We start from the raw sequence: 16,253 nt of genomic DNA, 5'->3' as shown, positions 1-16,253 counted from the left end.
AAAATCTTCTGTTTTGGGACTACTTCTTGATCAGGATTCACACACTCTATCAAAAAGAGGGTTATGGTCAGAGCACTGGCCTGGGAGCACATATGCTCGGTTATTAGCATAGATGCTTAGCCAATCCTCATTTACTAATGCTCTATCCAGTCTAGATTTAGTGAAGTCTGAACCCTCCCTCTTGTTGCACCCAGGTATACTTGGAGCCAATATAACCAATATCATTCAATCCACATTCAGCTAGAGCCACTCTGAAATCCTCCATTTGTTGGAAGGGGCAAGCATTAGAGCCTAGTTGTTCTTCTTGGAAGAGGATTTCATTAAAATCTCCTACACACATCCAAGGGTTGTTGATTTTGTTATGGATTAGTCTCAATAGGTCCCAACTTTCACTTCTTTTTGTAGTTGCAAGTTGGCCATAGAAACCAGTTAAGATCATTTTATTGCTCATATTATCTGAATTAACAGAGATGGAAATATGGTGATGTGAATAAGAGTCTAACTCGGCCTCCATTTTCTTCAAAATAAAGGCCAAACCACCACTCCTAACATTACAGTCCACTGAAAAACATGAGTCAAAATTAAGTTTGTCCCTGATGGACTCAATTCTTTCCCTTCTACACTTATTTTCACATAGAAAAATCACATCCGGGCTCTTCTCCTTCACCAAGAGGTGAAGTTTAAGAACTGTCTGAGGGTTCCCAAGCCCTCGGCAGTTCCAAGCTAAGTGTTTCATGGGGATTGGCAGGGCTGGACACCAGCCACTGCCAACTTAGCTTGCTTTGCTCTCCTTCTAGTCATGATGAGTCCATGCCACTCTTCGCCTGGCCTTTTCTTATTGTTTCTGTCATTGATCTCAAACATGGGAACATCAGGAGGTTCCTGGACCTTTGAACCTGTACTCCCTTTGGACCTAGGCACCTTGCTCTTCTTTTCCACGTGGGTCCTTTAGGGTGACCCATCCTAACTTGTTTAATGGGAGAGTTTTGAGAAGGAGAGCTAACCTGACGGGTGTCCCTGGGAGAACTTGTACTGTGCAGTCCTTCTTTCCTTGTAACTAGGTCTTGGTTGGGTGGGACTAGTTTAGATTGCACGTGGTCCCTAGCATCCTCTTTGGTCACATGAGGATTTCCAAGGCTATCACAACTTGCCTGGAGGGGGATGTCATAATGGTTGTTGGTGTTGTACTTGCTATCTTTGCCATGTAAAAGTCCACTAAGTTGGTAGTTGTCAGAGCTCCCCATATCGGCTTGCTCTAAATCTGCTGCATGCTTGCCATGATCATTCTGTCCCATCCCATCTCTGTCATACCTACTATCTTCAGATTTGTTTTGGCGCCAACTGCCTGAATTCTTGAAATCACCTCCTTTCTTGCCAAAGAACTGTGAATTTCTCTACTGGGAGCTGGCTCTAAGCCAGGATCCATACTGCATTGCAGCTTCCTCTCGTGGTTTTCCACCCAAGTGAGATCTTGAGCAAGACAGTGCTTCATGCTTGATTGCCCCACACTGAAAACAAAAGATTGGTAGCCTTTCATACTTGAAAGGTATCCAATAACGTTTTCCTCCCATACTCAAGACTTTGCCATGGATAAGGGGCTTTGTTATGTCCAGCGACACTCTGACCCTTAGATAGCTTCTCCATGCCATGTCGCCTGCATCTACGTCTATTGAAACAACCTGTCCAGCTGCCGCTCCCACCTTCTCTCCCATAGTTTTATTCATGCTAACAAAGGGTAGATCATGCAGTTGTAGCCAGAAAGGTTCGATATTAAATTCAAAATCCTTCGGTGCCAAGCAACCTTCGCAGTTGAACAAACACACAAGGGACCTGTCAAAAGACCAAGGCCTTCCCTCCAGGACTCGTTCCTTCTCATAGACATTCTGAAACCCTATCAGAACTTTGTTGGAGCCGAGTTCCTTGAAAAGGACCTGTCCTTCCACTTTCCATGCTTTACTCATTGTGGCCTGAAAAGCTCCTTTATTAACCTCATTATCAGCTACTACAAGGGCTACCAAGCATCTCTTGCTTTTTTCAATGGATAACAGAACTTCCTCCACTAGAACGTGGACTTCTTGCTTCTCTTCCTCTGTAAGTCGTAGCCCTGCACAGAGGTTGGACAGTTCCTCTGCCATGAATAAACTAGCAACAACACTTGCGTAACAAACCAGCACCTTACGTAACTCACTAGACCAGCCTCTTCGAACTACGTTCAAGAGAAAAACCTCTATGTTCTCAGAACACTAAAGAGAAAGCCTCACCTTTCTAAAAGAGAGGAAAAAAAAGTATATATGTAGTTGAATACTATATATATAAGTATATAAGTATATAAGTAATTATATAGACTATATAGTATATAGTCTAGTAATATATATTGATCTTTTAAATCAAAAGTTTTTACTTAAAATTGATTGTAAATCAATCAAGGAAGTTTTAATCAAAGAACTTGGTTGCTAAACAAATATTTGTAAGATCACAAGCTATTTTAAATATCTTTTATTGTGATATTGAACATATTAAAGGAGATTAAGATTAGAAATTAAAAGTGTAAGAAATCACTTAAGCATTCTTGCTTTATTAAAAAAAAATAAAAGTAAAAATTCACTGATACAAATTTTTATTAACGGTAACCTATATAAAAGAAAATAGAGTATATTGAGAATCTTGTGATGGTAAGCCATAAAAATCCGTTGGTCAGCTCATTTATGCCAAGAAGGCTTTAAGGGTGGTCTCGGTGGTGTTCCCTCAAGATCTTAATCTACTTATTTATCTTTTATATATGAAATCTTTGCATAAAAATTATGTTTCAATGAATTCTTTATTCAAACTTGAAACATCTACTATCAATACATCTATAGAAACTAAAAATGTAAACCAAGAAGATTATAGTATAATAGACATAGAAAAAAATTTACAAGATTGGACAATTCATAATGTACTTAAAAATCAAATATATAAACAATCAACTTTTTCCTCAAAATTATCATTTCTTACTAATTATACAATTAAAACAGTAGAAAAAACTATTAGTCTAAATAATGATTATGAATCATTACAATTATTAATAAAAGAAGCCATTAAACATCATAAGGAGCAGAAATATTCCTTTATACATATTGGATTGGTACAAGTGGTTGTAAAACCAATTACCAGAAATGGATTAAATGCTTCGGTATTACTCTGTTTAAGAGATGAAAGACATTATAATTTCCATGATTTATTATTTGTAATGGTTGAATCTAGCATATTCTAAGGTCCAGTATATTTTAATTGCTATCCTAATTATTCACTTTTATTATTTGATATTAATAATTTACATGTAATATAATATTATTATATATAATTAATTATATATAATTATATTATATATAATCTATTATGTATAATATAGATTATTATATACTATATTATATATTATATAATATACAATATATTAAATGCAATAACTATATATATAGTATATATATATATAGGCTAGTAATATATATATTATAGTATAATACATATCATATACTACATATTATATTATAAGTATACAATAATATATACCACACTATATATATATTATTTCATATATTATATAACTATACTAGCAATATAAACAATAATAAATTTAAAATAATAATTATTAATATATATTAATAGTATATAATATATTTGAATATGATATAAGCCAATTCACATGTCTACGTTCGCATGTCAATGATTGATGTTCGGACGTATTGTGTTAAACGTCCGAACGTCAACAATAATACGTTCAAATATTAATATGGGGACTTCACGTTCGAATGTTTTGTTGTAAACGTTTGAACGTTAATTGTATATAAATTGTAACCTAACAGCAAACTCCTCATTTCTCCCTCATTCATGTCAGTGTCACAACTCTCCGCCACTCATGCCGCCGCTGCCGCCATCATACGCCGCCACAATCGTTACGAAAAGGTAATGTGCCCTCCCCTTATAGTATTTTTGTGCAATTTAATCGGTGGGTTTGTATTTTTTGAAACCCAGTTAGGCTGGATTTGTTTCTTAATTTTTCGGCCTCCACTGGTTGCAAATGGGTAAAATCCCATCGTAAAAACTTTTTTTGTAGTCTATAGATAATTTCTATGGTGGTTTTTTGCCCCGAAATGTGAGTTTCCAAGATTTCAGAAATGACTGAGTCGACTCAACCATTTCTACCTCGTAACGTTCGAATGTTACCATGTAACGTTCAAACATTTGATGTTCAAAATTCATAACGTCCGAACATTCCAATGTAACATTCAAATGTAAATTTTACACATTCAAACGTTTTTATCCAACATTTGAAGAGTACTTTTGATAAAACGTCCAAACGGAAACCGTTCATCTTCTTCAGTTAGAAGAAACGTTTGAACGTGTGACGTTTAAAATTCATAACGTTTGAACATTACATATTAATGTTGAACGTAAATATTACAAATAACTACATTTTTATCGAACGTTTAAAGAGTACGTTGGATAAAACATTTGAACTTTAACTGTTCGTCTTCTTCAATTAGAATAAACGTTCGAATGTTAATATTATTACGTGCGAACATGTTGTGGATGTGATTTATGTTCTAATGTTTATCTAATTACGTTTGATTTTAAGTTGAAAGAATTTACGGTCGAATGTACATTCATTGTATATTCAAACGTAAATTCTTTCTAATTATTAAACTATCATCGTTCGAACGTTAATGCTTTATGTTCAAACTTCTTGATTTATGTTCAAAAGTGCATTCATTGTACATTCAAACGTAAATTCTTTCTAATTATTAAAATATTATCGTTTGAATGTTAATTACTTGATATTCGAACATATGTCCCTTAAATTTTCCAATATAATTTCGTTATATTATTATTGTTTTGGCTATTAAAAAAGTGGAATTATTTATTATATTTGCTATTGAAATTATGTAAATTTATAATGATGATATGAGAATTTTGTATATGATCCAAACCTACCGTAATATGCATATATATGTAATTCTAATGATTTTTTGGAATTTTTTCTAATATTTTTTTTTAGTATATGGCTCACTATATGACAACTAGGAAACGAGGGAGGGACGGAGGCAATCTTGACATTGCTCGGCTGGGGGAGCGAACAGTGATAGGTGAGCGAGAAATACTTATTAATGAGTTTGATGAGCTCAGTTGGAAGTGGAAGATGCTGAGAGATGTCTTTCTCACGAGAGGCTGGGACCCAATATGCACATTGAGGGTAAAGATTTACCCCACAATGGTTCGGGAGTTTTACATGGGGATGACTACCATGCCTAACGACGCATCCTCCTATACCACCACTGTACGCAGTGTACAATTTGAGTTCTCGGCTGATGTTATAACCGAGTTACTCTAGATCCCACATTTCCAATCTAAGGCGACAGCTGCTAGGCTAGTGACATAGCAATTGCATTAGCTCCAAGTACATCTGAGGCAGATGTAGCCACTTTCGTTTCATTTACTGGCCCTGTTGACACTATGGCTGGTCATGAAAAAGATCGGCTTGAGGGCAAGGATATTGCTCCTGAGGTCAGTGATGATGAGTGAGATTAGGATTTCTATATCTTCACTAGCAAAGACTGCATGAAACTCGATAGGCCGAACTCCTTCAACCAAAATCAACTGCTGCCTTTTTTTCTCATGCTGTAAATCTTTGTTGCAACAAATGTAGACACTGTGGCACATAAGACCACATTCAGTCGGCTCGTGCACAGTTTCTGATTCGCTTGGAGCGTGGAGAGCCCATTGACTTGCCACTCGTTATATTTGAGCGAATCCATTATGAGGTGAGCATCTATACAATGGACAACCTCCCGTACGGAGTCATCATCAATAGATTATTACTAGCCCAGGGAGTGCCACTCCAGACGGAGGAGATGATGCTAAACCAGATGAGCCCCATTGACATGAAAACAACGTCAGAGCATTGGACATGGAAGAGGCTTAACTAGGCTTCAATCTGGTCCTATATCAGATCTTGTTCCTCTGACCAAGTCTGGGGTTAGTGTTGCTCCCCCATCTACGAGTAGTAGTTAGTAGCCAGCGGATGCATCTGCGAGAGATATGAGACCTACCTGGGTTGATGTAGTGATGACAGATATGAAGACACATATAGACCGACAAATCGATAGATATATTGTGCATATAGATCAGGCTGTCACACATCTTGCCTATCATGTAGGTGTCCTAAACAATAAGGTTGAGACATTGACTGAGGAGTTTCGATCATTTGTAAACCAGCAGTTTTGAATGTCCTTTGTAAAAATTAATCATATTTTATTTTTTATTTTCAATTTATGTAATGAACAATATTATTTAATGTATGTATTGTAGCTTAATTTTTATTCTCAATTTTTTTTAATATTAGCTTAAACAACCTTAATATTAAAAAAATACATATTATAGTCAATTTTTGCAAATATAAATTAACATCTAACTTTCGAACATTACAGCTTTAACTTTCAAACGTTAGCAATAAAAACTTTCACGTTCTCACGTAAGTAGACATAACATTCAAACATTAATGTGATGTGCGAACAAAATAATTGACACATTCGAAAGTTTAAAAAAATCCTAACCAATATTTAGTGACGGTTACCACAAACCGTCATAGAAAATGCATTTTAGTGACGGTTTGAAGACCATCATAATTTCTAAACTGTCACTAAAAAACATTTTTGTTGTAGTGGCTGATGGTCAGGGTAGCTTTGTAAACAAGGGCAGCATATTTTCATTGACAATGAGAGAGAGAGAGAGAGAGAGAGAGAGAGAGAGAGAGAGAGAGAGAGAGAGAGAGAGAGAGAGAGAGAGAGAGAGAGAGAGAGAGTAGCTTGCTGGAGTTCAAGAAGATAAACATGCTTTTACCCAAGTCTGTACACTGGAAACGTTCTTGCAATTCCAAGATTCTATTTCCTTGTAAATCCAAAGTTGAGTGTGGTTAGAATGTTAGAGAGAGAGAGAGAGAGAGAGAGAGAGAGAGAGAGAGAGAGAGAGAGAGAGAGAGAGAGAGAGAGAGAGAGAGAGAGAGAGAGAGAGAGAGAGAGAGAGAGAGAGAAGCTTACTTGAGATCAATTGGTTCATGGTGGACGATGGTCGCAAGGTAGAGAGCAGGAGTTTGAGAAGATTTAAGAGTTGTTTTGTGAAGTCTCTACATTGGTTTGAAAATGGTAAATGGTATCTTTATTTTTTTCCTCTCTTTTTAACAGAAGCAACAATGCCACATAATGTTGAGGCCATGCTCGAGAACATCCATTGGACAAGTGATCAAGGGAGTTGGCTTGATAAAAGTGATCTGAGAAGTTTAGAAATCTGATATCGGGATGGCGCGAAGGAAGATACGACATCAAATCTGCCATCCAAGTTGGACTGTTCAAAAAGCTGCTTGTCTGATGTGGATTAGATTGTTAAAAAAGTACCAAAAAGTTGCCAGTTTCATGCAATTGAATTCTTCAAAGAGTACTTCTATATGCAAGCACACGGCGCACCAATATGCGGACGAAAGATGACGTGGCAAGTTAAAATAAGGAAAAAAAAAAGATGGAAAACAAGAAAAAGAGGGAAATGCGAAAGTTGCTTCCTTTAGAAACTTTCATCATTTCGTTCATCCCGTCTAGTTCCTGCGAGAGCTTCCTCGACCACGCACGTACATTTTTCAGTGAATCTTCTCCACCATTTTTAGTGTGGTGATCAACCCTCTGATCAGTTAACTTTATTTTCATCTATCTCTCACTTTCTTTATTTTGATCCTTAAGTGGTCTATGTTTTTTTGACAGGTTCCTCAAATGGTCTCTGTTCCGGTCGATTTTATACCATTAGAGTACATGGTAGTCGTAGTAGGAGAATCTCACGTAGCATTCGACTTTCACATGCAAAAATGTGCTTCCCGAAAAGGTATTTTTAGTTTTCTTGTTTATTTGAAAATAAGCATGTAACTTTTCACCATTTTTTTACTCTTGTATAACGAGGTGGTGTTTTCCTTTATCTTACAAAGTTTTATTTATTTTGGTTTACAACCAAACATAGTGTACATAGCTGCTGATCGAGGAAACCAGTAGAAGAAGGGGGGGTTGAGGCTGCGTTGGTTGGTTTCCTGAAAATACAGGAGATTGAGGCCAGAGTGAGGGTCGGAGGCTTGTTGGAACAGAAGGTAATTTTTCCTGACTTGGGATTTCATAGGGATTATACGGTTTATAATAGTTGATTAGTCGAGTAGAAACTAGTGAAATAATCGGCCCTCATATCTCAAAAACATTACAGAAGTGTTATACATGGTCTTAGAGGCATTATTAGCAACCAACATGCTGCATTTTGGATAATGTTGTTATTTAATTTATTCTCATGTGTAGGTAAAAATTCACTTGTTTTGGTGGTTCAGAACATGAAAAGAGGAAATTCACGTTGAGTTTATGCATAAACTAGTGAATAAATTCATGTTGGTCGTAAAGTAGTGATTTTTCCTCTCCTTTCGGTTGTACTGTTTATTTTTTATTTTTTTATCTCTGTTTGATTTGTGCTTGATCTCTGTCTCCGTCCGAATCCATGTGTTATGTTCCAGTGTGTGATCACGTGGAGGAAGATAGTCTTCAGGAGTAATTTCTAGTTTTGGTGTTTGCAAGCTTTGAAATTCCTAGCTAAAAATAGGTAAATGTTTGGTTTGAATCAGAGTTCATGTGTCTCTGATCCGTGCTGTGGTCCTTGGAAGTTTCTGTGCTTATATTGGCTGCTATGCTTGTGGTTGTTGTTTCTTTCATGATTTTAATTATTGCTAATTTTTCTTTTTTATTTTTTCGAAATATTTCTCCTCTTTTAATAAACATTTTGCTGGACATATTTCTTCTCTGTTTCTTTGATCCTCACCATCTGATGGAGGTGTTCATTTTTCAGTTTCAAAATTGAAAGATTGAGGCTTTTGATTTTCTTTAACCTCTGTTTGGACGTACAAATTAATCTATGTCTTACGGTGTTTGGGTTGCTTAGTTTAGTAACAAGGAACAGTTTGCTTGGTCTTGGGTCTTGGGTCCTTGACAATGAAAAATGCCAAGTATTAAAACTTATTCATTTTCTTTATCCATCCCAGTTCTTTGTCTTAGTTTGGCAAAATGAAAGTGAATGTATTGTTAGCAATTACAAAGGATAGTATTGTTAGAACCAATATTTGTGAAGTAACCAATATTACACTGGCTAGCTTAGCACCTATGTTAAGCTTGAGTTGGAGGAAACACGACCATATTAGCTAGTTGGTTGTTATACTAACATAGAATGGTGACTGCATTAAGGCACCCATCCCATCTCATGCTTAAAGACCTAATTGGATATCATAGGACTATCAATCCTATACTAACGTGAGACTGGTGAAGACAAGCTTAATACACAACAATGTGTGAAACCATGGTAATTCATGGAAAGTTCTCCTTCCAAAAAGGCTAGAGCTGAACTCCAATTTGATACATAGCCGAAAGGAGGAAAAAAAAGGTTATAATTTGACAAATCAGATGTACGTGCTTGCTCTTCTTCTTCTTTGACCTTTTTGTTTTTATTTAATAATTCTTTTTCTTTGCTTAGAAAAAAAATATAGTATGCATCTATTCATACATACAAGCGTTGAAATAGAAGTGCACATTAATCAAACTATGAAAAACTGAACATGGTCAACAGTAACATAGAAGACATAATTTTCCATATTTAGTCTTGTACTACTATCTATTTTAGTTAGAACTAGCATGCACATAAACTCCACATATGCAATCATGCATGGTTGTATGTATTAAGTCCTCTTGATAAAAAGTTGCGGCCATATCAATTTAGTTTCTAAATGATACATTATTCTGAGCGTATATAATATCTATTAGTGTATATTGCTACCAATGGGTTTAGGTAATATAAAGCTAAGCTCCAAATTATTTATTGCATTTTATATAATTTATATAAGCTGATTTTTATAGTATAAAAATATTCCCTAGATGGAGAAAGGGAAGGAGCATGCATCTTCCTCTACACCTCCTATCGTAGATCCAGCAATAAATCCTCTGTCCCAGGTAGGAATTTATCACTTTTGTAATATTCAGCTTTTATACCATTATCATTACTAGTTTTGTTCCGTAGTTGGCACCAGTACATCTTTGTTTCATAATCATTTTTATTTTATATGTTAGGCGATACCAATACCATTTTATCTGGATTTGTTAAACTATATGCATGGTTTCCATCCACCAATGCCACATGCGTAGTTACCACCATTTGTGGAGCGTCCTGATGCAAAGCCATCTACATAGACTAGTCAGGTGAGGATACTTCATTTCTTAAGTATAGTGGTTATTTTTATCAATATTTGTAATCAATTTCGTGGGTGTAATTGCAGGGAAATCCACTGCCCCCATTTCACTCATCAGTTTTCTCTCCGATTGGTGCTCAATCGACAAGTTCAAGCCATGTGGATGAAATCCAACATATATCACCCGAGTCTACTGGAAAAAGTTTGTCTACACCCTCCATTCATGATACTGTTGAACCTAACGATGCCGATCAGTCCTGGGATGCTGTTGAACTCAAAGATGCCGATCAGTCCGGGAGTACAAATACTGAAGGTGCCGATATCGTTGAGGAGCTGAAGTTGGGAATAGTGTTCAAATCTGAAGGGGAGTTACTTTCTTACTATAAATGATATCGGCAACAATCCGGTTTTGGGATTATGACACAAAGGAGTCATAGGTTTGAGGATGGGAGTATTAGATATGTCACATTGGGTTGTGCTCGTGGTGGGAAGGCATGGAACCGTATGAAAAATGTCACGAGGCCACGTCCGACATCAAAGATAGAATGTAAGGCACAGATAAATGTGATGTTAGAAAAATGGGTGTTGAAGGTGTCGAGTGTTAACAATTCCCATAATCACGGCCTAAGTCCAGAAAAGTCGAGGTTCTTTCACTACAATAGAGAAGTGAGCGAGTCTATTAAGAGAGTGTTAGATATAAATGATCAGGCTGGGATCAGAATGAACAAGAGTTTTGCCTCTCTTGTGCAAGAAGCGGGTGGGTTTGAGAAGTTTCCATTCACTATAAAAGATTGTCGTAACTATATTGACAAGGCACGCCACCTTCGACTTGGAAAAGGTGGCGCTGGAGCCCTCAGTCAGTACTTTACTCGGATGCAATATAAGAATGACGGGTTCTTTTCACTAATGGATATGGATGATGAAGGGCGGCTGAGGAATGTATTCTGGGCGGATGCACGAAGTAGGGCGGCCTACAAATATTTTGGAGATGTCGTCACATTCGACACGACATATTTGACAAACAGATATGGGATGCCGTTTGCACCGTTTGTTGGTGTAAACCATCATGGCCAGTCAATTCTATTGGGGGTAGGATTAATTTCTAGTGAGGATACAGAAATGTTTACATGGTTATTTCAAACTTGGTTGACTTGTATGGATGGTGAAGCTCCCAAGCTATTATCACAGATCAAGATAAAGCCATGAAAAATGCCATTAGTCTCGTCTTTCCAAACAGCCGACACAGATTTTGCTTATGGCACATCTTGAAAACATTGCAAGAGAAGTTAGGTTCACATGGTGCATACAAACTGGTTTGAAAAGTCAGTTGCTAAATTGTGTGTATAACTCTCACACAATAGAAGAGTTTAAGGGCTCTTGGGAAGTGTTGATTACGAAGTACAACTTGTAGGAGAATGCTTGGTTGAAGAGTTTATACGCTGAGCATACATATTGGGCACTGATGTTCATGAAACAAGTTTTCTAGGCTGGAATGAGTACAACCTAACGAAGCGAGAGCATGAATACTTTCTTTGATGGGTATGTTCATGCTAAGACAAACTTAAAAGAGTTTTTCGATCAGTTCGATAATGCATTGAGAAAGAAGATTGAGAGTGAAAGTGAGGCAGACTTCCAATCATTCAATGTCACAATTCTCGTCGTCTCTCCCTCTCCACTTGAGAAGATTTTTCAAGGGATATACACTTGCAATAAATTTAGAGAAGTTCAGAAAGAAGTAATAGGGATGCTTGCAAATCTTCCTACTCTACACCGGAAGGATGGTGTAATTGCAACGTACCATGTAGAAGATGAAGTGGATGTTGAGGATTTCATCAAAGAGGTGACCCACACAGTGTACTTTAATGAGGCCGAATGTGAAGTGAAGTGTTCATGTGCCTTGTTTGAGATGAGAGGGATACTATGTAGACATGTATTAGGCATTATGAGAGTTAACAAAGTCCGTTCGGTTCCTGAAAAGTACATACTAGATCGATGACGGAAAGACATAAAAAGGACATACACTCTTATACGAAGTAGTTATGACTTAGTTGATCATAGGCCTAAAGTTAGCAGATATTCACGTATCATCAAGAAATCTACGAAGTAGCCACAAATGCATCTTCATGTGATGAGCACACTGAGAATATGCTAGATAAACTAGATGTGATGAACTTAGGCTACCGCACCAACAAGCTGCCCTCGAAGGTTGTAACTACTAATGTCGACACAATGACAGCTGTGAGTTCTAAGAAAGTACTGAGTCCTAATGTAGTAAGAGGAAAAGGTAGACCGCCATCTCTTAGAAAAAAATCAATGATTGAGAAAGTGAAACCCACGACGAAGAAGGCTAGTAAAAAAGGAAAGCGTAAACAGGTTAACTAAGTGCACTGTTCTGAATATTTTAGCTTTTATACTTTGTATTTTACTGTTATAAAATACATATATAATGAGGAATTTATTCATATATATATATATACACCATCTCTTTTATCTTTGTAACTGCATGGAATAGAAGGCATAGTTGTTGGAACGTGCAGGAATTTATTTGGACAAGCAGATGTTGGAACAACACAAAATGTTCCAGTTCAAGTAACATTTTCCGGATTTTTAATGATAGGAGAATTTAAATTTTTAGATAATACATAATGGGTTACTTTTCACTAATATTCTGCTTATGTATTGTTAGCCGTCACAATACACTACTGAAGTGTTGGACTTTAGTGCAACCGAATTAGGCTTTGCAGTGAATGAGACTCAAGAAAGTGTAAATGGTCTTCTTTATGTTTGTCATACTGTGTAAATGTTCCATAATAAAGTCCTCATGTTGGGTTGATTTTTAAATACTTCTTTATGTTCACAGATGCAAATTGGGTTGGATGGAACCCAGCCGGAATTCTTGTATGAGACACAACCGTCGCAATAAGTGACTTAATGGGGTTTGTATCTTGAAATTAATGCACTCTGTGTACTTTATAATTTTGCTCAAATACGTGAAAACCACCATATCTGACTTTTCAATAATCAGTATTTTCATGAATTATTAATAATGAAAAAGTTTGCTATTGAAACTGAAGCTTATTTGCTAGCTTGCTTATGCCCAGATTTAGCTAATACAATTTGCTTGACTTTTATGGATGGTGATGAACATGAATTATGGATTTTCTTAAAGCTTTGATTGGGTATGCAAGAAAAGAAAATTCATGTATTGCTTGTAAATCTACTTAAGTGTTCACTTATGGGAGTTTGATATGTGCAACATGTTCAGATTTGGTGTTCATTTATCGGAGTTTGATATCTTCTTTATGTTCTCATTTGGTGTTCATTTATGGGAGTTTGATATCTTCTTTATGTTCAAATTTGGTGTTCATTTATGGGAGTTTTATATCTTCTTTATGTTCAGATTTGGTGTTCATCTATGGGAGTTTGATGTGTGCAACATGTTCAGATTTGGTGTGCTGTGATATCAATTTTATAATGGGTAGATTCATGGCAGTTTTGTACAAAAAAAGGAAGAGTAAGGGGAAGGCTGATGGGCACTCACGCAGCTCAGTTTTATATATATTTTTTGATGGGCACTCAAGCAGCCCAGATTACTGAAGCCAAACAGTCTAAAGCACAAACAGTTGTTATATAGATATTTTTTGTTGGGTAACATCTTGCAATTGTAATTATTTTGTGATAGTTATGGATGAGTTGTTGTTATTATTTTTTGATGAAAAACAACCAGCTCAAATGCAAAGTACTGCTCAAATACTACAGCTATATGTGTAAATATTCCATGTTAATATTTGATGGGTAACTTGAGTGGTAGTTATTATTTTTTGATGAAAATAAACTACTTGTTGATGGGTAACTTGAGTGAATGGTTTGTTGTCAAGTACTACAGGATTATTATTTGCAAGATGTTGAATTGGTATTACACTACCCAAGTTAGCAGATTTCAGGATGTTGATGGCCACATTAACAACCACCATATCTTTTATACTTTTTTTTTAATATATATATATGTTAACTTCTATAGTGTAGCTTTTATTTAATACAGATTTATATATATAGAGCATTTTTTATGGTATGTCTCTTTATTTATTTATTTTATTTTATTTAGATATGTTAACTTGTAATACGAAGTCTGAATTTTTTATAATGCTTTGGTCTGTATACATTCAACTTAATTGGTTTGTTGATGCCAACTTAAAGTTTCTTACTTAGGTGTCGTGTACATTCAACTTAATTGGTTTATTGATGCCAACTTAAAGTTTCTTACTAAGGTGTTGTGTGCATGAGTTCTTAACTTGCCCAGATAAGCAGTACCTCCCATTTTGCTAGTTAATTCAGTGTACATGTTCCATGGGAGTTACTGGATCAACTTTACCTAAAGATATGACCAATGCCAACTTTACCTATGAATTTAATTTATTAAAATAGGCTTTTATAATAGAAGGCACATTTCGGCCTGATCAAATTTGAAAACTGAGCAATTTAATCTATGAGGAGTTAATCACATTTCAGCAAAATAACTGAGCAATACAGATTCAGCAATAAAGATTCAGCAAAATCTGGACATCTGATCAGTACCTCAAAATGTTTCAGCAATATAGATTCAGCAAACTTAGCACATTTCGGCTTCAGATGGTTCAATTTATTTCAAGACATGTGCACCTGAACAGTACCACATAGACTTTTCAGCAATACAAATTCAGCAAAATAAGCACATTTCGGCTTCACATGGTTCAATTTATTTCAAGATCTGGGCACCTGAACAGTACCACATAGACTTTTCAAGCACCTGAATTTATCAACTACACTATCTTCACAACACTATCATACTTTCCAAATAGACAAACTAAATGAGCTGCAATGAACATTTTGCTGAAAAACACAATCAGCAGTTTCATCAGAATGATCTGTCAGTTGCCTACTTGTTCTAATAATTTCTTACACATTTCCATAACTACTAGTCTAAAGCACAAATTCACAAGTTCAAGCTTTATACAAAATATTTGACGATCAGTGAGTATTCACTGTGATCGTGAGAAGTAGAAATAAAGTAATATACAAATTGTAAGATAGAGCTTTATATTTCTGCATTGACTCTGGACTCCCAAGTCCCTATTGACAATTTCGCCATCTCTTTTTTGAACCTTTTCCATCCAATTTCAAACATTTTCCATCCAACTTCGAACCTCTTCCTCTCTTCTTCGCAACTCTTTGGCTATTTGTTGAAACTCTGCCTTAGTTTTCTGAAGTTCTTCCTCCTTCCTTAAGGAGTTCATTTCTATTTTAAGAAGCCCTTTTTTTCTTTCATGGCCGCTATCGCTATCTGCCCATTTGAAATAGTTGCAGTGTGGTAACCCCTGTATAAGCAAACCAACGAAAGGCATAGTAAATTAACTTGTAATTTTGACTCAAACCCAAACAGAGCAAGTGCTTCTGATGATATTTTTTTTTTACCTGAGAATTGTACTTTGAACACCCAAAGAATGATTGACCTGGATTTCTTGGCGTATTCGATGTTCTAAGCGAAGCGGGTGACCCACATGTGCACATTGGATTGTTTCTCAAAGTTTGAGTAACAAGTGAAGAAGAAGAATCTTCACTCGATATCTTTTCTCCAAACAACATTTTCTCAAAATAGGCAATGGAGTATACTGTTGCTATGAAAAAAAAGTTTTTCTCATTTTTAGTTTATGCTTGGGTTAAGAAGTATTTTTTTTTAGAAGAGAGGTGGAGCAACTTAGTTACCGTTAGGGGAGTGTTTGTGGAAAACAGATAAATCATATTAGTGTCAGGTGTTAGGGCAATAAGAGCCTTAATGTCATGAGCACAGACAGAAACACAAGGATTAATTTCTTATCCATAAATGATAGACCCAGCCCAATCAATGAACAAAACTGCACAAGTTGAAACTGCACAAGCACAAATTCAAGCTAAATGTTTATGTAGTGTAAAACAAAATATAAAAGCAGTTTCA

The 16,253-nt window shown here is 35.9% G+C and overlaps 2 protein-coding genes across 2 annotated transcripts; both read right to left on the bottom strand.

The window, feature by feature from the left end:
* Window positions 1–1,394: 1,394 nt before the first annotated feature.
* Window positions 1,395–2,135, bottom strand: LOC122304860. The gene has a single exon (XM_043117124.1). The coding sequence runs from the start codon at window positions 2,133–2,135 to the stop codon at window positions 1,395–1,397; it is 741 nt and encodes a 246-aa protein (XP_042973058.1).
* A 13,303-nt stretch (window positions 2,136–15,438) lies between these two features.
* LOC122304859 lies at window positions 15,439–15,904 on the bottom strand. Its single transcript, XM_043117123.1, has 2 exons — window positions 15,734–15,904; window positions 15,439–15,636 (listed from the first exon to the last, which is right to left on the bottom strand). The coding sequence occupies exons 1-2, from the start codon at window positions 15,902–15,904 to the stop codon at window positions 15,439–15,441; spliced, it is 369 nt and encodes a 122-aa protein (XP_042973057.1).
* Between the last annotated feature and the right edge of the window lie 349 nt (window positions 15,905–16,253).

Source organism: Carya illinoinensis, chromosome 3 (assembly GCF_018687715.1).
Source record: "Carya illinoinensis cultivar Pawnee chromosome 3, C.illinoinensisPawnee_v1, whole genome shotgun sequence".
In the NCBI taxonomy this organism is placed as follows: Eukaryota; Viridiplantae; Streptophyta; class Magnoliopsida; order Fagales; family Juglandaceae; genus Carya; species Carya illinoinensis.
The sequence above is the reverse complement of the archived record's forward strand: the minus strand, read 5'-3'. Positions and strand labels throughout refer to the sequence as shown.